Source organism: Nycticebus coucang, chromosome 19, assembly GCF_027406575.1.
Source record: "Nycticebus coucang isolate mNycCou1 chromosome 19, mNycCou1.pri, whole genome shotgun sequence".
Taxonomy (NCBI): domain Eukaryota; kingdom Metazoa; phylum Chordata; class Mammalia; order Primates; family Lorisidae; genus Nycticebus; species Nycticebus coucang.
In genome coordinates this window covers 15,681,755-15,705,577 of record NC_069798.1, presented here as the reverse complement: position 1 = coordinate 15,705,577, position 23,823 = coordinate 15,681,755, and the positions used below count along the sequence as shown (strand labels likewise).

General features: G+C 43.9%; 1 protein-coding gene across 2 annotated transcripts in view; it reads right to left on the bottom strand.

Moving 5' to 3' along the window:
• Window positions 1-23,823, bottom strand: part of LAMA3 (laminin subunit alpha 3) — a 285,924-nt gene that overhangs the window by 3,784 nt on the left and 258,317 nt on the right. For both annotated transcript variants that reach the window (XM_053571366.1, XM_053571367.1), the window contains 10 exons: window positions 21,936-22,053; window positions 21,185-21,325; window positions 18,334-18,473; window positions 17,202-17,333; window positions 15,582-15,732; window positions 11,198-11,367; window positions 7,114-7,297; window positions 4,993-5,133; window positions 1,493-1,652; window positions 934-1,064 (listed from right to left, as the gene is read on the bottom strand). In XM_053571366.1, coding sequence (XP_053427341.1) covers window positions 934-1,064; window positions 1,493-1,652; window positions 4,993-5,133; window positions 7,114-7,297; window positions 11,198-11,367; window positions 15,582-15,732; window positions 17,202-17,333; window positions 18,334-18,473; window positions 21,185-21,325; window positions 21,936-22,053 — 1,468 coding nt within the window. The remainder of the gene's footprint in view (window positions 1-933; window positions 1,065-1,492; window positions 1,653-4,992; window positions 5,134-7,113; window positions 7,298-11,197; window positions 11,368-15,581; window positions 15,733-17,201; window positions 17,334-18,333; window positions 18,474-21,184; window positions 21,326-21,935; window positions 22,054-23,823) is intronic.

The following is a 23,823-nucleotide window of genomic DNA, read 5'->3' as shown; positions in this document are numbered from 1 at the left end:
TTAATAAACTGTGGGAGGATGGAGATGAAATAAAATAGGACATAATCAGTCTCTGACTTGAGGCCTTAACTGTGAGTGTCTTCCTGGAAGAACTTGGCTTTAAAGAACCTTTGTGGAGAAGGAAAGAGATCTAACTGGGTGGAAGAAAATAAGGTCTTGACTCAGAGCTGTGAGTGTCAGGATGAGGGAGGCAGAGGAAGGAATCCAGGAAAACCAAAGGCACGGTGTGGGGGCCCTGGGACTGGTATAGCTGCTGGGGACAAAGCCCGTGGAGTTGTGCAGACCGTTAGGGGACCCAGAACAGATTCAATGGACACAGGGCTGTCACAGGTGTGATGTGGCATGGACAGCTGGTGAAAAATCTGACCGTTAATTCTGGTACTTAAGAATAAAAGTAGAGAAAAAAAAATGGGTGGCGCCTGTGGCTCAAGGAGTAGGGTGCCGGTCCCATATGCCGGAGGTGGCAGGTTCAAACCTAGCCCTGGCCAAAAAAAAAAAAAAAAGAATAAAAGTAGAGAAGGGATGAGAGTACAGGGAAGGAGAGAAAAATGAACATCTAATGAGTAGATGGCAGTTTCTATAATCTTGACAAAAGTCTTAAGATGTAAGAATTATTATCTCCATTTTACAGATGAAAAGCTGAGTCTGAAACAGTTTAAGTAACTCCCCCAGGGCCATATAATTAAGTGGTGGAGCTGTAATTCAGGGCAACTTGTTCGAGTGTTCCCAGTTTTAAAGATGAAGAACAGAAAACATAATGATAAAATTTCTTGCTAAAGGAAGATGGTAATTGGCCCTGAAGTTGGGGCTCTTAAATACAAGATTGGACTCCATTCTTTACTACATGTTCATTTGCTATGGTCTCCAGAAATGGAAGCTGGCTTCCACATACTGCACTCTCCACCCCCTCAATGTCATCAGACTGCTACTCACCTTTCCTGCTTCCATATAAACACATAAGTGCTTCCCAGGTTGACTTCCAATGTGGATTAAGATTCCAGTGAGACTTCTTGGGCGAATGCTGAAAACAAGCTTGAATTCTGGCCCCAACAACACAGAGTTAGCTTTCAAAAGAAAAACAAAAATAAAAACAGAAGATCATAATTCAATAATTAAAGAAAAAGAAAAAGGATAGAGTTCTTTTCTTTCTTTTTTATTGGAGACAGTTTCTTGCTCTCTTGCCTGGGCTGGAGTATAGTGGTGTCATCCTAGTTCACTACAACTTTAAACTCCTGTGATTGATCCTCCTGCCTTAACCTCCAAAGTAGCTGGGACTACAGGTGCATGCCTGCATGCTCAGTTAATTTTTTTTACATTTTGTAGAGACAGAGTCTTTCTATGTTAGTCAGGCTGGTCTCAAACTCCTGGCCTCAACCAATCCTCTCACCTTGGCCTCCCAAAGTGTTAGCATTATAGGCATGAGCCAGTGCACTTGGCCAGGGACAGAGATCTTAAGACTCAAAGGCATAAACTCTACCAAACAGCTTCTTACCCAGGATGACATGACCTCCTTCTTGGGAGAAATAAGTGCCTTTCTCCAAAGAGCCACCCAAGCAGGGAGACACCCCAAAGCTTGCAGAAGGGGTATTCAAGGGTTTTAAATCCAGCTGAAAGTTCTTTAGGCATCCCACAAAGCTGTTTGAAGGGAGGCTCTGCAAAGAAAGAGTTCATTACCCTCAATTTCCAGAAATGCACAAGTAGCCAAGGTTAAGGACATTATAGCTTGTCGGCAAAAGGGGGCAGGTAGGTGGTATCATTCTTCCTGCTTCAGAGAGTTAGGTGGGCCTGAGTGTCCATTTTGTTTCCTGCCCTTAGTGCCAAGAAAATCCTGTATACCATATGTATGGTGGGTGGTCTGAGTTTTAAGGGGTCACCGTACCAAGTGGAGCGTTTGTAGGAGGACAGAGGCAGTCAGGGTCACTAGCTTGTGCTGGAATAGCTAAAGGGAGGGCTAACCTGACTCTGGTCCTCACAGACACAGCTGAAATGGGAGAAATTTCCACCCTACACATCACTGATCTCACTGCTTCTTTGCAGGTGCAAACCCTTTCTTAGAGTTACACAAGCCGGTGTGATAACTTAGTGCAGGGCAGCTGACAGGAAGAAAGAGGCTAAAATGGTCCAAAAATAATAAAGTGCAAAACATCTCCCCATGTTGTTGGGTATAGCGCACCAACAAACGATGAATGCAACTGAGTTAATATGAACCACAGTGTGCACTATCACTGGGCTTGGGTGGCACCCTGAGCCTGTCTGATGCCGGCCTGGAATAGGGGCTTCACACCTGGGCGAAGGACAGACTTCAGGGATTCTGTGTTCTCCTATGGTATATATCAGATGTTTCCCTTAAGTGCATTGGCCTGGGAAGAAGGACCATAAATTTCACCAAATTCCCCCCAAAATTTATGAATCACTGAATAAAAGTCACAAAGCCTTTACCATAAATAATTTTAGAATTCTGGAATCCTATTGAGAGATGTAAGATAGGGTAAATTTAAGAGAAAATGGTCAATGATGAACTACTGATTGGGCTCCCTGTGACAGCCTTAGTTTCTTAAGATTTGTCACAGGTCACAGAGAAGAATGTGTGCCTGAAACCGGGCTCAGACTCGCCAGGCTGGGCCATAATTTAACACAGCCCCCGAGGGTGGGCTGCAGCTCTGGTGTTAGAAGCAAGTGATGTTGGACTGGAGGTGGCCTGCCCTAGAGGAGAATGGGGAGGAGGCTAATGTGATGGTTTATACCCTCAAGTTGGAAGAAGGACGCAAAAAGAACCTTGGCTTATAAAGAATATCGTAAATAGGGCAGCGCCTGTGGCTCAAAGGGGTAGGGCGCCGGCCCCATATGCCGGAGGTGGTGGGTTCAAACCCAGCTGAGGCCAAAAACTGAAAAAAAAAGAATATTGTAAATTGGTTGCTACAAATGGCCCCACATGTTTGGATGCTGGGTGGGATGAAGGAGGTTTTAAGAGAATTTATCTTGGGCAAAATAATACCCAAGTTGTGTCCTGTCCTGTGATTTCTCTGAGATGAAAATAGGTACAGAGGTTGAGAAAAAGCCAACATTAACAACGAGAATCCTCCTGAGCATTTACGTTGTGTATTATACATATAACACATATTATTAATACAAATGATAGATAATATCTTATATATTATTTATGATATGCATATAAAGTTACTATATAAAATAAAGAAAAATAATACTTTATTACTTGCTGGGACTTTGACCCGAACCCTGGTGCAAAAGTCAAGTGTGCCAGGCTGAGCCCTGTGAAGATGCCTACGCTAGGTCGGCCTGTGTACCTAGAACTCAAGCTGGAGAGAAGATCGCCTTTAATTATCCCTATTTCCAGGCCCAAATCTGAGGCTGAGCCCTTTTCTCCCCTCTTGCAAGCAAACATCATTCCAGAATATGCCACTAGGTCCAGAGGGGAGGGGAGGACATCGCATTTAGGTGGAGGACCGTTCCCAGACCCCAGCTATTGACAGGATTGTTTTATTTAACTTTGTGGGAGAAAAAAGCAAATCTGGGAGAAGAAAGACAGGAATGTGAGGCCACCCCAAGTCCCCCAGGGGTAATTAGTGCTCTGGCGGGTTGGCAGGAGAGGCAGCGGGGTAGGGCACTCACAGAGCCCAGCCAGGGCTGGGGCCTCATCTGAGCCTTTGATGGCAACACACTTAGGGAAGGATCCTCCTCCTTGAAGACACAAGGACTTTCCCCCAGCCCCGCATCCCCAACTTTGGTTCTTGACATAATTTTATTTTACATACTAAATAACATTAAAATACATATTCCATTATTAAATTATTCCTTTTTCAATTCTCTTTCTAACTTCCTGATTAGGACCAGGAGTGCATTCTAGCTTTGTGCTAACATGTCTTAAACACCTCCTAATCACTTGTCAAGTGCCTTTTTCTCCAAATGAAGGGCATATAGGCTACACCACCTAGCTAAATTTTAATACTGTTTAATTTTTTTTATTAATATTAGATCATAGCTGTGTACATTAATGCGATCATGGGGCACCATACACTGGTTTTATACACAGTTTGACACATTTTCATCATCTGGTGACAAAACCTTCTTGGCATTTTCTTAGTTATTGTGTTAAGACAATATATTAATACTGTTTAATTTTCATGTTTATTTTTATTTTTGATGTTGCAGTTTTTGGCCGGGGGTGGGCTCGAACCCACTATCCTTGGCATATGGGGTCGGTGCCCTACTCCTTGAGCCATAGGTGCCGTCCTATTTTTATTTTTGAGACAGAGTCTCACTGTGTCCTCCTCAGTAGAGTGCTGTGCCATCACAGCTCACAGCAACCTCAAACTCTTGGGCTTAAGCGATTCTCTTGCCTCAGCCTCCCAAGTACGTGGGACTACAGGTGCCTGCCACAACACCTGGCTATTTTTCTGTTGCAGTTGTTTAGCTGTTGTTTTAGCTGGCCTGGGCCAGGTTTGAACCCACCACCTTCAGCGTATGTGGCTGGTGCTGTAACCACTGTGCTATAGGAGCCCAGCTTTCATGTTTATTTTTTATGGCTACCTACCATTTAGGGCAAAAGTTACCAGGTATCTAGTTACAAGTGGGAGAAAATGATCCTGTAAAAGCCCATTTGAATTTAGTAGTGAGCTGATGGCAAGCAAACTGTCAGGTGGTGTCTTACTGGGTATGACAAAGATGACGCAGGTGGCAAAACTTAATCAAAAAATCTGTCTACAGCTTAAAACCTATGTTTTTGTATTCCCTGGAAGAGAAGCTAAGAGATTTGTGTTTATAAAACTGTGGAGAAGCTCTGTCTCAATCTGCACCTTAAAAATGAAGGCTTTAGAACGAGCAATGGGCATCTTCTCTGTGGGCTTGTGAACCTTCATTGGATAGCTAAAAAAATCGTGTGGAGTATTTTGAGCTTCTTCCAAATCTCATATAATTATGATTGGAAATAAGGCAAATGGTTTTCATCCACGACTTTAAAGTATAACTATTTACCTTTGGTTTTCCTGCAGGAGATGATCCCAGGTAAACCGGTGCTTGGAGGCTGATGGTGGAATTTCTGGGTAAACTTCCCTCCTGGGCCCTCAGTCCATCCACAACCAAGCGCCCCTTTGCTCCTTCTTGCCCAAACATCACCTTTGGAGAAAAGAAAATAAGTGAATTATATTTTGACCTTTGGCAGTTGATGCTGTATTTTACTAGTGATTATAGAATTTTTTTTTTAAATTTTTTCTGCTCCTTCAAATAGCTTTAGAAAATCAGAGATTGTTCTCCCGTGATTACCATCACCATCATTTTGTGATATGTTAGATATTGAACCAACTGAGCTGAAAAGGGAGCTAAGAAAAAGTTTACTCAAAAATGAACTAATCAAAAGATAGAATTGATCTGCAAACTTACACAAAAGAGAAAAAGTTGAAAGGATATACACCATCAACCTCCTGTGTGACAGAGGGGCAGGAATAGCTTGTGCAGTGCTGGTGGCGCGCTCACAGCACCTGTTGTAGGGCTCCCAGGCAAGTGAGAGAGGGTCCTCCTCTTCCAACAAGAAGAGCCAAGTGTTTAAACTCTTTGCTAAAAGTTAGGATGCCTGGGCTGGAGTGTGGACTCTGCCAGCTCCTGGCTGTGAGACTCTTCACTGATGACTCTCCAGTTTATACGCCTAGCATGACCTTGAGCCTCTACTGTCCATGGACACCAGGCTTGAATGTCTGATAAACCATTCAACCATAAGACATTCACAAGAGGACACCTCAGCTTCCCCAGCTCTGAACTGGCCACATCCACCACTCTCTACCTTTTCTATCTCAGTAAATGCCCCATGAATGACTCAATTGTTGACCCTAAGTCATAGGACCCTATATGGACTCCTCTTTCTCTCCTTGGTTCTACCTGCAGACCTGTCCCAAGAGGCTATGCCCCTGCCCCATGGCCCCTCTAAGCAAAGACAATAGCATTCATTCATCCACGCTGTTTCTGCTCGCCCGCTCTGTGGTCTCCTCAGCTGAACAATATGTAAATCTGTTCATGGAAGAGTTTAAGACTCTTTAAAAGCTTCAGAGACAGGAGGTCCTTAGCTTGGCCTTTGAAGCTTAAATGATCCTCTCTAATCCCATTTCTGGTTACTTTGTGTTTTGTTCACTCACCTAATTCCCACCTTGAGGTCTTTGTATCTGCTGTTCCCTCTGCCTGGAACCCCCTCTCCATAACTTCCTGTGATTGTCACCTCCTGTAGGAAGCCTTTAACTAAAATACCCCTGTGCTGAGTGAGAGCAGTGGCTCATGCCTGTAATCTCAGCACTTTGGGAGGCTGAGCTTGGAGGATTGCTTAAGGCCAGAAGTTTGGCCAGCTTTTTCATCTCTACAAATTGTTTTTTTTTTTTAAGATTAGCTGAGCTTAATGATGCACTCCTATATTCTCAGCTACTCAAGAAGCTGAGGCAGGAGAATCATCTGAGCCTAGGCGTTCCAGGCTGCAGTGAGCTATGATCATACCCCTGCAATTTAGCCTGAGTGACACAGCAAGACCTTGTCTCTAAAAAAAAAAAACTCTCCTTACTCTGTCCTTTACTACTTTGCTCCAGGGTTTTCTAGAAGCAGTTACCAGAATCTGACATTATACTGAGGGCTTTTGCCTTCTACAGTCATGGAGAGCACTGTACTAAACATCTGTTGAATGACTGAATGAACACAATTTTTCAAGTCATTTAAGTTTTCTGAGTTCCAGTTTCTTCATTAGAAAAAAAATAGGTTTCCTCTTGTGTTAAACGTCATTTCTTTAAATGTGCAATGCTTCAGGCAAGAGCTGGGAGGCTAGGGCTGCCGGGCTTTAAGCTTGTGCTGGGGGGAAGGCAGTCCAGGACCAGCATGAGCCCCGGAGGCCTGGAAATTGGCCCTGAGGGACAGAAATGGTCCAGGAAGCAGGGGTCAGGCCAAGGGAATGAGGCAGCCCATGGAGGGATAGAGAGGATTGAAGATATAATTTTCAATTTTGGATAACATCCATGCATGTCACAGGCCACTGTCACCAGCCCTAAGATGCTGGCTTCTCATTTTCAGCTACGCAGGCGGTGAGTTCTGCACCGGCTGGAGGCCCTGACGCAGCCCGGGTCTTACCGTGTGCCACTGCCCATCGTTGCATTTCTCCTTGATCTTGAGCCTCAGTTTTTTCCCTTCTGTCCCCAGTGCAAAGACCAGATGTCCTTTTGAAAGATAAAGTGCCATAAAGGAGTTTTTAGTGCCGGTGTAAAACACCAGCCCTCTGGAGGATGCCGTCCGCACGTCCACGGCAAACTGTGACCTGTGTGGAACACAAGCAGTGAGGGAGACTAGAGACCTTCAGTGCTTCTCCGCATCCCCGAGCTGGGAGAGAGGGTGGGGAGCAAACCCCCAAACCACCAGATGCCAAAGGAATAAACTAAGGGATGTACTAATTAAATGGCATGTGTCTCGGGGAACTTTTAAAGCTAGGATATCCAGCTGTTAATAGTTTTGTGGTTCTTCACTGTACTGGGGAATAATGTGGAACTTTGGTGGCAAATTTAATTAGGGGCATAAGTCCTAGCACATGGCAAGATGGAATATGTCTGGATTTAAAAAAAATACATTAAAAATTTATGTACAACACGCACACAATTTACCATCTTAACCATTTTTAAATATATAAGTCAGCAGTGTCAAGCACACTCACGTGGTGTGCAATATGCCTGCAGAACTCTTTCCATTTTGCACAACTAAAACTCTGTGCCCATGAAAAACCAGTTCCCTATCCTGCGTCTGCACAGCCCCTGACAGCCACCGTTCTACTTTCTATATCTCTGAACCTGACTCCACAAGGCGCCTCATGCACATGGGATCATCCAGTATTTTCCTTTCTTTGAGTAGCCTGTACCTTTTAGACCCACTGCATACACCCTCTATTTTGTACATATTCCCAGGGAGGGAGGGTTGGGAGAACCTGAATAATAAGGATATGATTGAACTATCAGATAAACATTTTCTTTAGGTAACATACACATAACACAATGCCCAGAAGTACCTTCTCCCACCTACCCGAGACCCTAATACCCGACCTGTGAGGAAAGAATTAGGCAAATATCATGCAGTAAAAGCAGAGTAAAAGCATAGCTCACAGCAAAGTTAATGCTCATTTTCACGATGCTTCCCTGTCAAGGGTACATCTGACTAAGCAAGCTTTACTTTTTATGAAACCCTCCACTCCTCCATTCATCCACTGAACAAGTATTTCATGAGTGTGGAGTGTGCCCGAGGCACTGTGCTGGGCACTGGGAAGGCAGTGATGGATGTTTCCCATGAGATGTCTGTGTTGCTTGGGTTCCCCAAAAGGGACACAGAAAGATATCAGGGAGACAGGTGTCACGGGGCATCTTCACCCATTCCTGGGGTGAGTGCCTAAGTACACACCAGACAGAGGCAAGAACTGGGTTTACGTGGCTTATTAGCTGTACCCCTAATACACAGGAGGAAATCAATAAATAGTTATTGAGTTGAATTAAATGATAATGGAAACTTGGGAGGCAGAAACTGCAGGTGAAAGAAAAGAATTACACCATTAATTCTCTTTGCTTGTTAATTCTGTGAGACCAAGATGCACATTTATTTTTCAGATTAGCAAGTTTCCTTGAGGGCAACATTCTTCAAAATAAAAAAGAAATTTATATTTGTTAAATTAAACCAGCCAGATGGTAACACTGCTCAATATTTCTCTTGGTGTGTCTGTGTGCTAGCGCGGAGGTTTGGAGAACGAGGTTAGCCAATTTAAGGAGGATATTGGAAGGTGCGGTAGGATGGAAAGTACTTTCCATATGTGGGCTCGCTGAGCAGAGTTGACATTTGCTTTCCAGAACAGCTTTCTTATGGCAATTTTCTTTCTGAAAAGACTAAATGACTAACACCCAGAAAAAGGCAGCAGCAGAATCTTCCAGTCCCAGGAGAGGACACTGCAGCTGCGACTCCAGCGCTGGCGGCTGGAAGGTGAGACAGAAAGCTAATAATGTTTTTATGCATCCACCAAAGGATTAAAACAATGGTTCCAGGTTCGAATGAGATCAGAACCTTGCCAGAATGTAAATCAGATTGAGAACAATACAACTTACTGAATATGTCTCATTGTTACACTGTTTGTAACGAAAATAATTTTAAAATTATATTTACTAATGACTATTTTTTTTTTTTTTGAGACAGAGCCTCAAGTTGTCACCCTGGGTAGAGTGCCATGGCATCACAGCTCACAGCAACCTCCAACTCCTGGGCTCAAGTGATTCTCCTGCCTCCACCTCCCAAGTAGCTGGGACTACAGGCGCCCGCCCCAATGCCTGGCTATTTTTTGGTTGCAGCCATCATTGCTGTTTGGCAGGCCCCGGGCTGGATTCGAACCCGCCAGCTCAGGTGTGTGTGGCTGGCGCCTTAGCCGCTTGAGCCACAGGCGCTGAGCTGACTGACAATTTTTTTTTAAAACTTAATCTTTTTTTTTAGACAGAGACCCACTTTGTCACCCTGGGTAGAGTGCTATGGCATTATCATAGCTCACAGCAACCTCAAGCTCTTGGGCCCAAGTGATCCTCCTGCCTCAGCCTCCCGAGTCGCTGAGACTACAGGCTCCTGCTACAGCACCTGGGTAGTTTTTCTATTTTTAGTAGAGATGAGGTCTCACCCTTGCTCAGGCTGGTCTCGAACTTGTGAGCTCAAGCAATCCACCCTCCTCCGCCTCCCAGAATGCCAAGTTTACAGGTATGAGCCATCTTTTAAAATGTTACTTGTTCCATTCATGATGTGTAAGTTAGTGTTGGTCAGGAAGGCACGGGGTGGAATTATCAGAAGGAGCAGATGCCAATGTGCTGAGAGAGAAGCTGCCCAGAGGGGCGGCTAGGTTTCAGGTGGTCAGTGTGGCTTCTTGAAAACCAGAGAATGTTGTCATTATGCTCAGCTTGACTATGGAACGGCCAGCGGAGGGGTTGGCTGGAAGAGACAATCTCCTCTTCCCTCTGCCTTAGCTTCCTGAAAATGTTGCATGGTTCTAGCATTAGCAAAGGAAGGATCCTGAGACTATCCACAGGGCAGTTGGGAGGCTTCTCCTCCAGAACTCAGTCAGTCCTTCTCTGGCCCTTCTGCCTGGAACCCATGCTTGCAGCTTACTGAATGGGCTTCCAAGGGCCAGCCCTTAACAAGCTATCACCTCTCCTCCCCACAAGGAAGCATCATCAACCCCATTTAACAGATGAGAAAACTGAGATCCAGAGCAAGGCAGCACTTTGCTAAAACATGAGACAGGCATAGAGGGAAAGTTTAGGCTTAGAAAAGGTAAATAGGCTGTGGCAGGCCTGGACTTGTGCTTCTTCAAGAGAAACTGCTTTGGGGCATAGGAGGCTGGCTCCCTTCAGCTGTCATACCCTGGGATCTGCAGTGGCCCTCAGGGTGACTTCTGCTTGGGGGAGCCCTGTGTGCCGAAGACCTTCTCAGCGCTGCCCTATGCACTAGTCCCCTCCAAATCATCTTTCCCAGCTAATCCCACCTTGGCACCTGCATCTCAGAGGAGCTGACCTGGCATATGGCCTGGGTTCACACAGCTCATAAGAGCTCAGACAGGGATGGAAAACCAGATGTGAACGCCTGGTCTTTTTGACCCCTGGGATATTTTGCCTGTGTAGAAAAGTCACAAAGAAATGGTTGGCACCTTTTTACCATGTCTCCTTAAAATCACCTGAAAATTACAAACCTTGTTTTGCTACTTTCTTCTGATGTAATTAATATTTCTGCTCATTCCCTCCTCCCCCAAAGAGATGCAACCTGTTAGCATGAAAAGGCCAAATGCATTCTCTAAAAATGATCTATCCAGCACTGAGACTACCTAAAAGAATGATTTTCCTTTCACTACAGAATGCAAAAGAAGAAAGGTGATTTATCACAGAAATAAATAGCAGCCTTGGAAAAAACACGTCAGCCGTATTTTTAGAACACTGTCAGTTCTGAGCCAGAACCGAGCTGACTGTTTCAGCCCCTGAGCAGTGTGCAAACATGTTTGCATCCCGTCATGCGAAAAGCACATGACAGGCAGTTGTGAGCCACCTTCATTAGTGACAAGTGCATGGTGTTATGGCAACTAGACTTTCCTGGGGGGTAGACTGAGTTGTCCTGCTGAGAGTCAGGTTCTGAGCTGGCGCTGGGGAAGGTTAAATAATACCTGGGTTTCCATAACTCCGGAGGAAGCTTGAATAGCAAGTGGCTGGTAGGAATGTCCCCAAACTGGAAGGCTCCATCACTAGCCTGGGCCCTGGGAGGTGGTGGGCAAGACTGCGCATCTTGCCATACCTTCAAGCTCCTGGGAGAGGCCACTGGTGTGTCCTGCAGCAGCTGCACAGGAGAGAAGCAAACAAATTACGAGAGCTAATTATCAGGGAGAAGAGCAAAGAATGCCTAGCTTGCTAAGTACATTGCTCAATTGTTACCCTTGATCTTAAGAGATGAACTGGACAGAGAAACAGAAGAGCTGACAAATGGTGTCCTGGGGATGGGAAGTTCCCACAGAGAGCCGTGTGCCAGGGCCAGAAGGGAGAGTACTCCTTAACTCTTCCTATAGCCAGGTCCTTCTTTCTGATGCTAGTAAGTCCAATCCACTTCGATTTGGGAGCTTTTTGCTACCAGGACAGTGTAAAATAGAACTGGAAGGGGTTGGGGGGGGCGGGGATTGTCCTTCTCTTGGGGAAGCAAAATTTAGGAGCACGGGAAGAACCATCAAGTCCCTTGAGAGAGTTAGCACTTGCCCAGCAGCACCGGTGGGCCCTGGAGCCTCGAACCACCACCTCTGCTTCATGGCCATTCGCTTGGGCAGCAGGGCAGGTGAAAGGGCCGAGACAAGAGGAGACAGAAGAAAGGGGACCATACCCTGGCCCTGCTTTCATCAGAGTTGACTTATGCACAGCAGCCTATCCTGTGCTAGATGAAGCTTTGAACTTTTGAATAGGACTGAGTTTCAATCTAGACAAACAACCATATAAATATCAAATATGACTTGAAAAATAATTGGAAATACTGAGATTTTCTCCATGGCAGAGCCCACATTCTGAACTGCCCATTCACTTCTCCCAGGGCCTCAGGGCTTAGTGAGTATCTCTATTAGTCAAAAGGGAGGTGGTTACCTTGCTTTGTGATTGGTTCAGGAGTATACACGTGACCACCCCTCTCCTGGCTAATGAGCCTTGAGGGAGAATTGGGGGCAGGGCTTGGGATAAAAGAGAAACCCCGGGCAGACTCCGTGCGTCTAGCATCGGATGGAGCCGAGAGAAATGTGGCAAAGCAGAGCTGAGTCCTCACAAGCCAGGCAGGAAGCCCTACCTGCCCCTGAATGGCTCATTCTGTGAGATTATTATTATGACTGTTTAAGCCATTTCTTTTGCAGTTATCTGGAACCAGCAGCTAATGGCTTCCCAACAGATGCAAATTCCTTCAAGATTAGGTTTTCTCCCTGTCTCCTGGATATAGCCTTCAAGATGCAAACTTGATATCAGTCATTAAAAACATTCTTTACTTGCACATTGCTGAATGGAGATACTCAATCGTACCCACTAGAAAGTTAAGTGAATTACTTAAAATCACAGCCAGATCTTGATGCTGCTGAGATTAGAACCCTCGCTCAGTCTTCTTTGTGTGTCAGCAGCGGTAGCATCAAGATGAACAGTTTTGCAGATATCTTTTGCCACCACATCTTAATTCTCTTAATGGCATTGTTATTCTTTAAAGTACTGGTCTCAAAATCACAACCAGCATGGACATGCACCTGCCTTGCTTCTTTAACGCATTAGTCTCTCAGAGCCACATTTTGTTTCCACTTTGACCTTTCCATTTCTAGCGTCTCTGCCTTGAAAGCCAGCCCTGATTCTCCTGCCTGTACCATCACAGTAGTTTACCCGTCTGACTCCTCGTCTCTAGAACTTTCCTACACCAACTAGTCCCACCAGCTCCTGCCAGTTTAGTAATCTTTAATCTTTTACACAGCTTAAGGCACTCCTTACAGTAGCTTTACACTGACTGTAGGAAAATATCCAAATTATGTGGGTCATACGAGGCTTGCCTGATCAGGCTCCAGCGTGTGATTCCAAGTCACTTCCCCCTCCAAAATTTCTCTTTCTCTTAGTTTCTTTCCCCCCCTGCAAAATTTCCACTGTTCATCAAGCTCTCCAGGCCGGGAGAGGCCCGGTGATGCGGCTTGAAGAGCACACTCTTCTGGGTTCTATGGCCCTAAGTTTGAATTCTGACACTACCATTTATTGATGGGGTGCTCTCAAGTTTGTGGGGCTTTTGATCTTTCAGAGACTCCATTCCCTGCCCTGTAAAGTTAGAATTTTATTCTGCTCTCAGAGATGTATAGTGAGAACTGAAAGAGAAAGTATGAAGCCTTGCCAGGATCAGAGCAAACACACACAACGCGTTTTGTATTTGCGGGTCCCACGCACATCCTGCCTCCCAGCTTCGGGTTTCTGCTCCATCAACAACAATATTCATTCATTTAAACCTGACCTATACGCCAGACTCAGCACCTGGGGCCCCTCCTCCAGAAGGCCCCTTGGTTTCCACAACAAGGGAATTCTGCTGCCCCGCTCCCACAGCATATGTCCCTTTCATTATGTTATCAGTGTGCGTAGTAATAATAGCATTTATTGCATGCTTACTATGTGCCGGGCACTTTTCTAAGTGTCTTGTTTTTATTATCACATTCAATTTTCACAACATCATGAGATGCTACTGTTATTTATCTTCATTTCTATTGAAGCAAACAGACCCAGAGAGAATGGCTGATAAATAGACATTGAAAAAATCTTTCAAGGTCACTTATCTACTAAGTGATAAAGCTCAGTGCAAGCCCTGGAAGTCTGACCCCAAGCCCAGTACTTAACCACTGAACTATGTTGCACTTTCTCTGATACTGGGCTGCAGGGGGCAGAACTAATGTCTTAGTTTATCTAATCCGGGGGCTTGCACACAACAGGGAGAAATCAAATAGTGTGTTCACTGACATCTCCCGTATCAACAGCCCCAGGTCCCCGCTATCTGCAGTGGTCCTCATGGAGACACTCGACAGTCTCACATCATGTTTCTCCACCTGGACGTCTTTCAGGCAGGCACCTGTCACTAAATGTGCCACAAACCCCATGCACTCTCTTCCCCTCCAAATATTTGCCCTTCTCTTATCTCCACTGAGATCTCGATGGCTTCTCTGCGAATTCAATAACCCGGACCAGATGCCTCAGAATTATTTTAACTCCTGCCCCTCCTCTGTCTCCCAAATTCGATTATTGTGTGAGTCCTATATATTCTATCTTCTAAATAGCTTTTGAAATCCTTCTCTCTAGTTCTGTCATCACCGTGCTGATTGAGTCTTTCAGTAATTTTCAGCTTTACAATGAAAAAAATGAATGTGATTTCATTTCTGATGGGGTGATTCTAAATATCTTCTTTTCATAAGAGTAACATGACTGACGATCCTTTGAGATTTATGAAGTATACTTCTTAACAGCATAAAACATTTCTTATTATGTTATTAACTGTTCATGCTTCCCCAAATCATTGTGCAGCAGGGAAATATTGGCAGACAAGTGGCATGTGGTTGATGTTAAATAAAAATTATGTCAAACAGGAGCCCATAGCCTGTAAGGGCCCAGGCTCTGGGGGTGTAATTCCAACTCCACCTTCCATCTGCAGGAGCCTGTGCAAACTGCTTACCTTTCTAAGCCTCAGCATCCTTTCCTGTAAGGTGTGGGTAGTACTAGAACTTACCTCCTATGGTTATGGAAAGATTCAGTAAGAAAATCCACTTGGAGGGCTTAGTGTAATGCCTTGCAGATCAGGGGTGCTCAGGGCTACCCATTAATCATATTAATTATACCCTCAGGCGTGGGAGATCTCATTAGTAACCTCACGAAGAGCAAGAGTTCCTAAAGTCCTGACCCTGTGTTCAATTCCTTACCCGACTTCTGCCCTTCCAGACAAGGGTGTCATTTTCTTTCAGTTGCACACCACGCTGTGTATTAGAATCCGCTGAGGGGCTTTACAAATCGCTGCTGCCTGGGGCCACTCCAAGAGCTTCTGACTGAATTGGGTCAGCTGCAGCTTGAGCATTGGGATTGTAAAGTTCCCCAGGTGTTTCTAATGTTCAGTCAGGGTTAGGCCATACTAGTTTGACAAGGCCTGGGTGCATCTGTCTGTAGCTAAAGAAAGAGCACATCCCTGGCACTCTTAGAGAAAAATCACAGGACCTGCTGGAGACACAGCAGGTGTAAAGAGAGCAAGACTTCAGCTACAGAAATTGAGAACCTATGTCAAGGTTCTGTTTGTTCTGTGACTGCCAAAATAGGCAGGTTTTCATTAAGATATGAAAGAGTTAACAAGAAAACCACTGCAACATTTTGGGGTGATTCACCTGGTTGGTCCATCACCTCCCACTCCGTGGAGGTACTGACCCCCATGGGATCAGGTGATCTTCCGCCCCTTTTCTCGACATCTCCTGCAAGACAGGCTTAGGAGACTCCTCTGGGGAGAAAGACATAAAACACTAAGTTTTTGACACTTACCTGGTCGATATTCAAAGTCTTGTCCTTGTGAAGCCTCATGGAACCTTTAAGCAACATTAGAAAAGGTGGTTTGTTTAAACTGCAGCCTCCCAGGGACACATCTCTCTTGGCAGATTTACTGGCCAAATCTAGGACTTCAGGAACAGTTGACCTGGAACAAGGGCAGAAAAGAAAGCCACCGCCAAACTCTAACACATCTAGAAAGACTCACTGGTAGAGAGAGGCGGTTTCAAAAATCAACCTTCTTACTGTCATGGTTCCTAGATGGACTTCCATCTCCTAACTTTACATCACATCTAGAAGCCAGAAGAGGGGCTCAAGAAACTTTTATTGACTTGGATTGTGGCAGGGCCAGAATACTAGATAGTTCTTCCTTTGGAATGAGCCTCAGAGAGAAAGATGAAGGTGAACCATGTGCAGAGGAGATGGATGGCACCGGATGATACAGAATGAGGGTAAACATCAGGAAATCCCAGAGGAGAGTTTCTGAAGGACTTATCTGACTCCATTTTAGTAGGAAAGACTCAAACAGATTTGCTTTAACTCATGATTGTTGTCTGAGCCTTAGCCTGGTAACAACTGGCGCTAACCACCTCAGCGTCCTCTCTATCACTCCCCCTTCCTGCTCCTGTCGAGAACTAGATGTTTAAGGAAAATGTTTCCTCAAGTGGGAGAACTCTGAGCTCCATTCTGGCCAAAGAGGGCAGTGCCCTGATGGGTGAGAGGGCTGATGGCACTGCTTTGGTGACCAGAAACTTCCAGCTGAGGTTCCCAGCCAGAATCACCTCTTCCCTGTGCCCTGGGAAGGATTTTACCTCTTATCTAAGAATGGTCATTTTGCATCAAAAGAACATGTTTAAACACTTGCTTGGAGGCACTAAGCTCTGTTTGCTCTGCTAAAAGTCAAATTCAATGCTGTTGTGATTGAGTTTTCCAGCACTGCAATGGTCCATGCAATTCCTTGGCCTTGAAAACCATGAACAGCTGATTAAAGCGAATGGCACAATCTTGATTAAAATGAATTAAAATTTCAGTATGAATATTTTCCATGCACATGATTTGAAGTTTATTTCAATTAGAGCTTTACCAAGTTACGTGCCAGTGCTATTCTTCTAAAGGCAGGCTGGGCCCAGGAGATTTTTATGCTTTTTTTTCCCCTCCTGAGACAGAGTCTCCCTCTGTTGCCCTGGGCTAGAGTGCCGTGGCATTGGCCTAGCTCACAGAAACCTCAAACTCCTGGGTTCAAGCCAGCTTCCTGCCTCAGCCTCCCCAGTAGCTGGGATTACAGGTGCCTAACACAACACCTGGCTAATTTATTCTATTTTTTGCAGAGACGGGGTCTCACTCTTGCTCAGGCTGGTCTCCAACTCCTGCTCAAATGATCCACCCGCCTCAGCCTCCCCGAGTGCTGGGATTACAGGTGTGAGCCACTGTGTCTGACCTACGGTTTTGTTTTCAATGTTGTACATCTTGTCAAAGAGGATCTCTCGAAAGACTGTGGCATGAGGGCCTCTTTCAGCACACATGGACAGATCTGACTTTGCTAACAGGACCGATGAGATGCCCCCTCGCCTGAGCAAGCTATTCTCATCAGTCACCCACACAGAGAAGATCACCCACCTCCGGACAAAAACGTTGCTGATACAACCCTCAAAATGACTCCCCCCCAGACGCAGAGATTGCTGGGAATTTGAAATGCCTCTTAGCCTTTGGTTATTTCTCTGAGGCTGGTCATCAATGAGAAGCCGAACCCTGAAAGAGGAGGAAAGCAAATCAAAGGTGAGAAGAGCCGGGAAAAGGTTTTCACCATGTGGTCAGCTTCCTGCCTCACCTAGACTCAACATCTGGTATCGAAAATAGCCGGGGAAACTGACTGACTTCTAGAGAGCATTTAAGATGTTTTCAGGTGTGTCATTTTGCACATAATATTTTTATGAACACATGGACTGCCATATGAGTTTTATTTGACTCATGCTAATTTTGAGCCTGGGGGTTGGTGAAGCATATATAACTCACACAGTTGTTAACCTTGGGAGCCACGTGTTGTGCAGGCAACTCACGCTACCGTGCTGTAGCATACATGTTACATGATGGGTGGCCCCTTGGACAAAACCCTGCAATCAGGTTTGTGAAAATCCTGCTTGTTGAAGTTCTTATTGTTGCATAAAACTCATGCATGGAAAACAAGGAAAAGTAACAAATGTTTAGTTAAGTTGGAAAGCCTCGGGGTTTTTTTTTTTTTTTATTGTTTCATTTGAAGGTTCTATTCTAGTTTCTTAAGAAAGCACTGTGGTCCCAATGAAAATTTTTTTTTCTAGTGTGGCAATCAATGTGCTCAAGATTGGTCATATTGGAGACCAATACATAAAGTGCATATATGATCAGTGCTCAGCTCAATCAATTTTTGCAACATAAATACTCTAGCATAACCAGCAGCCAGATAAAGAAACTCGCACCTCAGGGACCCCATCTTGTATTTCCTTTTAGCTAGAGCCTCCGTCCCTCTATCCTGAACTATTCTATCTGATAGAATAGTTTTGCTTGTACACCACAATTTATTTATCTATCCAACTGTTGCTTTGTTTTTTTTTTTTCCTAATGAGGAAATTGATACCAAACAAGGAAAAGAACCAAGACTTACTAGGAAAATTGTTTCAGCATCCGGGACAAACATTTTGTAAAAACACACCAGAAAATTCCATGAAACAAAATAAAACTCTCACAACTCCAACAGAAGTACCATTCCACCTACCCAGAGCTGTCGCTTATTACAGATACATAATGCAGTAAACCATCCATGTACGTCTGTGGAGACTGAAAAATTGGGTCCCTGCTGTCTCTGGTGCTCAATTCAATATGCCCATCTTCCAGAGTGATCTGCAGGCTACTTGTCTGAAATCATCATAGAATATACCCATCAAAAATTAGTTTGCATTTAAGGATTATGAATTGTATCAACACTGAATTATCATCAAAACCGTGTATACAACACTCAGGATATTTGGCACAAATGTTTTGGCTTTGCCATTTTGATCTAAAGACTACTTTTGAAAATTTTGACTTCATGATTCTGAACATAAAAATCTTATAAATAGGCCAGACACAGTGGCTCACATCTGTAATCCTAGCACTCTGGGAGGCTGAGTTGGGTGGATTACTTGAGCTCAGTAGTTGGAGACCAGCTGGAGCGAGAGCAAGACCCCGTCTCTACTAAGAAGAGAAAAACTAGCTGGGCATAGTGGTGATTGCCTACCCAGCTACTTGGGAGGCTGAAGCAAGAGGATTGCTCAAGCTGAAGAGTTTGAGGTTGCTGTGAGCTATGACACCAAAGCACTCTACCCGAAGTGACAAAGTGAGACTCTGTTTCAAAAAAATAAAAAATTCTTATTTCACTACTGATGTGTTAAAACCATCTTTATAGACCTACATTCAATAAGCCAACCTAATTTCTAAATCAATTATACAAAACAGTTAAGCCATTTCTAAATTTTTCTACTTTTACTTTCATTTTGCAGAAGCTATAACCATCAAGATAAATTCTTTTCTGAATAAATTCTATAGCAAAGCTTGGGTTCATCAAATTGTTTTAACATATAAGAATATTACACTGATTTCTTCTCTTTCATCATTATGAATTTTTTATTTTCTGGACATTATTTCTAGCAAGTCCAATTGTCCATGTCAAACTCTGCAAGTCTAAAATTTTGGCAAGGTGATTTGGCTCCATCGATTATAAATTTTAAAAAATGTGTAATTTCAGCAGTTATCATTTTAGTTTTGTTCATGTTTTTTCTACAGTTTTCTGCAGTTTTCAACAATAAGTGCTTCTTCAGTGAGCTCTTAGGCTAAAACAATTTTTATGGTGTTTGGTTATAGACATTTGGGCTTTATTTTACGCCAATTATGGTGTTTGGTTACAGACATTTGGGCTTTATTTTACGCCGATTCTTTTTTGGCAACATTCATTATGAATTAGATGAAAGAATGCTAATTCATATGTATTTCTTAGCTAACATATTAACGGAGGGAAATGTCCTTGGGTATTTCTAGGATTCCCCCATCATCCAGGATTGAAATGTCCTCGGAAATGTCTAGGATTCTCCCATCATCCAGGATTGAACTAATCTTTTCCTAACCCAATTCTTTCGGCTGCTTTTGATCATTTTCTATATTGTACGTTAAGTGTTTCTACATACCACAGAGGAAATGTATCAAAAGAGCATTTGATACATTTGTCAAGTATCAAAAGAGCTTGGTCAAAACATCCTGCTTTCATGGAAAAGCCACCCACCCCCATAGCTAAATGTTGCCATGTGCTTCTTCAAGGCCTGTGGCTCAGTGAGTAGGGCGCCGGCCCCATATACTGAGGGTAGTGGGTTCAAACCCAGCCTCGGCCAAACTGCAACCAAAAAATAGCCGGGCGTTGTGGCGGGCGCCTGTAGTCCCAGTGCTCAGGAGGCTGAGGCAAGAGAATAGCGTAAGCCCCAAAGCTGGAGGTTGCTGTGACCCGTGTGACCTCGTGGCACTCTACTGAGGGTGGTAAAGTGAGACTCTGTCTCTACCAAAAAAAAAAAAAGATCTCTAAAGACTGGTGAGCAAGTGACCAAGAAGAAAGGAGTTTCTAACCGTATCTTTCAGCAGACACCAGATGTCTCTTGTGCTCTGAAATCCTGAAGAAATAAATCCAAAATGATCATATTCTAGTCTGCTTCTATTTTAAAGTTCTACTCATTCCACAAGAGGATTTCAAAACATTAGTTGACTTCTATACCTACAAAACCACACTAGCCAAATCCTCTTAAATTATAAGGATTCTCCTTGTTGAAGATCCTTTCTATGGCTCTGCTGTGTGAAGACCAAAGGACTTTATTTTCTCCCGTTTTCCAAATGTAAACACTGTCCTACTAGCTGATGCACAAAGAGGAACATGAAGAATTATCTTTTGGGCTCAGTGCCTGTAGCACAGTGTTTACGGTGCCAGCCACATACCCCCAGGCTGGTGGGTTCGAGCCCGGCCCGGGCCAGCTAAACAACAATGAGAACTGCAACCAAAAAAGAGCCGGGCATTGTGGCAAGCGCCTGTAGTCACAGGTACTTGGGAGGCTGAGGCAAGAGAATCGCTTAAGCCCAAGAGCTTAAGGTTGCTGTGAGCTGTGACGCCATGGCACTCCTACCAAGGGTGACATAGTGAGACTGTCTCAAAAAAAAAAAAAATTATCTTTTATGTAATCAAAAAGGAATTATAGGGATCCATTCTAGTTTTTGTTCTTAGATCTGAAACTTTTAAGTTACATTTTTAACATAACAGTTGCACATATAATTCACCTTCACTCTTATAAAGTATCCCTGGAGACAGTGAAAATGAGTCCAGAAATATAAACAGATTTGATTCTATAAATTGTAACGCACTTTCTAAGGCTGATTTCTTTTAGGACCTACTCCAGGGTGGGGAGTAACTTTCCTGGTTGAACTGTACAATAGCATTTACCGTGATGGTTGGTAAAATGCCCAACCACCCTGCCCTCAAAATCTTTCCATTGTTTTTGACATCAAACTTTGAGTCAGGTTTAAATCTTGCTCATTATTAACATACTATGTCATACCTGTGTCTGATGATTTAATAATACACCACTGGGCTGAAAGGTCTGGAACCCAAATGAGGCCTGGAAGTGGTCAGGTTCTGCTAAACCCAAATTTGTGAAACTCAACTGTCCTCCTCTGGAGAATGAAGCAGACCGAACCAGCTGAAATGCAAACGTGGAGTGTATTACTGGCATTGCAATCATTTCATGGCTGAAATATAGAACCTTGATTACACCTATGGTGCATCTTACAAGGGTATATGTGAAACTTAGTAAATGTAGAATATAAATGTCTTAACACAATAACTAAGAAAATGCCAGGAAGGCTATGTTAACCAGTGTGATGAAAATATGTCAAATGGTCTATAAAACCAGCATATGGTGCCCCATGATTGTATTAATGTACACAGCTATTATTTAATAAAAAATAAAAAAATAAAAAAACAAATATAGAACCTTACCCTCTATCACTTTACCCAAACTGATTAATGTGATTTATGTAGGCTCAGAAAGAAACCCAATTTACTTTTCTGCATAAGTTACCAATCACCTGTTAGTTTTTGTGTAGACAGCTGGTATTCCTACCTTCTTACCAATTTAATATGCAAACCTAAAGAGGTTCAGTGCCTTGCAAGTCCATGAGGCATGTATCTGAGCCAGTTCACTGTAACACTGCGTGCTACCAAAAGCAAATCAAAAGTTGTGTTCATGAACATGGACACTGGATTGGTCAGGAAGCACTCCTTTGCAAGTTTCCAAGCCCTTCACTTACCTTCCAGTCTTCTGAACACTTTTTGGTTACTCCCACAGTATCATTTAACCTCACAACACCACTGGTTTTCTTCAAATTTTTCATGCAGCCTCGGAAAGCAGGTGTGGAAATGTTAAACCTGATTGGGAATACAAAAAAGGAATCGATGGATCGTGTCAGGCTCATCTGAGAATAGGGGCTGAAACACTGTGTGCTCTCTAGTATTTCCACCCATAAACACGTGTGGATTTATGGTCATCCATCCCTGTGGGATTTCTGTACTCTGCTTACTTTTACAGGGAGAATCTACTTCCTTGCCGTGTGACTCAATTCTCAGCTTTAAAAATGCAGACAAGGACATTGACAGAAGAATGGTCAGTGTCCCCAAAAGTTACAGAGACAGAGAAAATGCACCATCTGGCAGCGGGCACCCCCCAGAGTCACGGCATTGCCTGGTGGATAGGAAGTCTTCATATGATACACTATATAAATATGTATCAATACATTAATAAATTAAGAGAACCAGGAATGCTTTAGAAAAATTTTTGCTGTTTTTCTTTTTTCCTGTTCACTTTGTAAATTAGTCACTATAAACTCAGAAGAAACAAGGTGTTACTTTTATTTTGGTTCCATTCAATTATGCAAAACGTGGCTTGAATCAGCCAAGGCCAAGCTGAAACAATGGAAGGCGTTGTCTGGGTTCATATCCCATATTCCCTACCCACTAACTGTGTGACTGGGGCAAGGGTTGTAGTGAGGACTAAACAAGTTAATTCACAGCAAGAGCTTGGAATAGTGTGTGGCACAGGAGCGTGAACACTGGAAGTGTTTCTGAGTCAGAACAGGGCTGCTCTGGAGCCAGACTGCCCAGAGTCAAGTTCTAGCCCTGCTGCTGGAGCAAGGAATTGAACTTCTCCTTATCTCTCTTCCCTTGTTTGTACAATGAGAATATGTTAATCTGTTTCATAGTGTTGTCATGAGTTTAAATAAGTTAACACATCACACACCCAAATGGTGCTTAGTCCGGAGTAGGGACTCAGCGTGAGAGCGCAGGTAGTAACTTCCCCTGTGTCGCTGCTATTAGTATAATGAAAGCAATTTCTACAGCAGCTCCTCCCCCCTGGCACTGTGGTGCTTCCCCTTTGATTTCACTCTGGATCTGTCTGAATCTGAATTCACATAAAGCATTAACACACACGAACTGACTGAAGTCCAGGCAAATATTTGTGTTTCTTAAACAAATGATGTCCTAAGAAATCTCCCAATTGATTTCGATCTAAATCCCTCAGGTGGCTCACTGTTCTAAATGGGAGGTGTCTGCATTCATTTTAATCCAATTCATTATAAACCATTGAGCTAGATGTAATATGCATAAAATTAAATTTCATTTAAGAGGAAAGGGAAGAAAGAGTCTTCACAGGCACTACAGCACGAGTTAAGTTTTTTTTATAAAGATGGTTTTTGCCTCAGAACAGGAGGCAAGTTCACTGTGAGTCCTAGACCTTGTCTATTTATACACAGTTTTAGATCAGCTCCCTCATGGGTTTCAACACTTCCGGCATCCACGTCCCCAGAAGCCTCTGTCCACAGATTACTGGTCAAAGAAAGAAGGTGGCAGAAAAGGGAACGAGGGAGGAGCAAGGCAGGCCACGGGGACAGAGCGCCTGTTTGGGGCCTGGGCCTATTCCCCTGTCATTATGCTACCTTCTGAAGGAGGTATTTTCTTCTTTCACACCTACTGAGCACTCCACATGCCATGCACTGTGCTATGGACAGTGTCCCCAAAGTCTTCACACACTTTGAATCCTTCAAATCACCCTATGTCCATATTACGGATGTAGAAGCTTAGGGGGTTAAGGTACCTGTCCAAGGGCACGCGGAGCCGGGTCTGTGCTGTATGAGCATCACA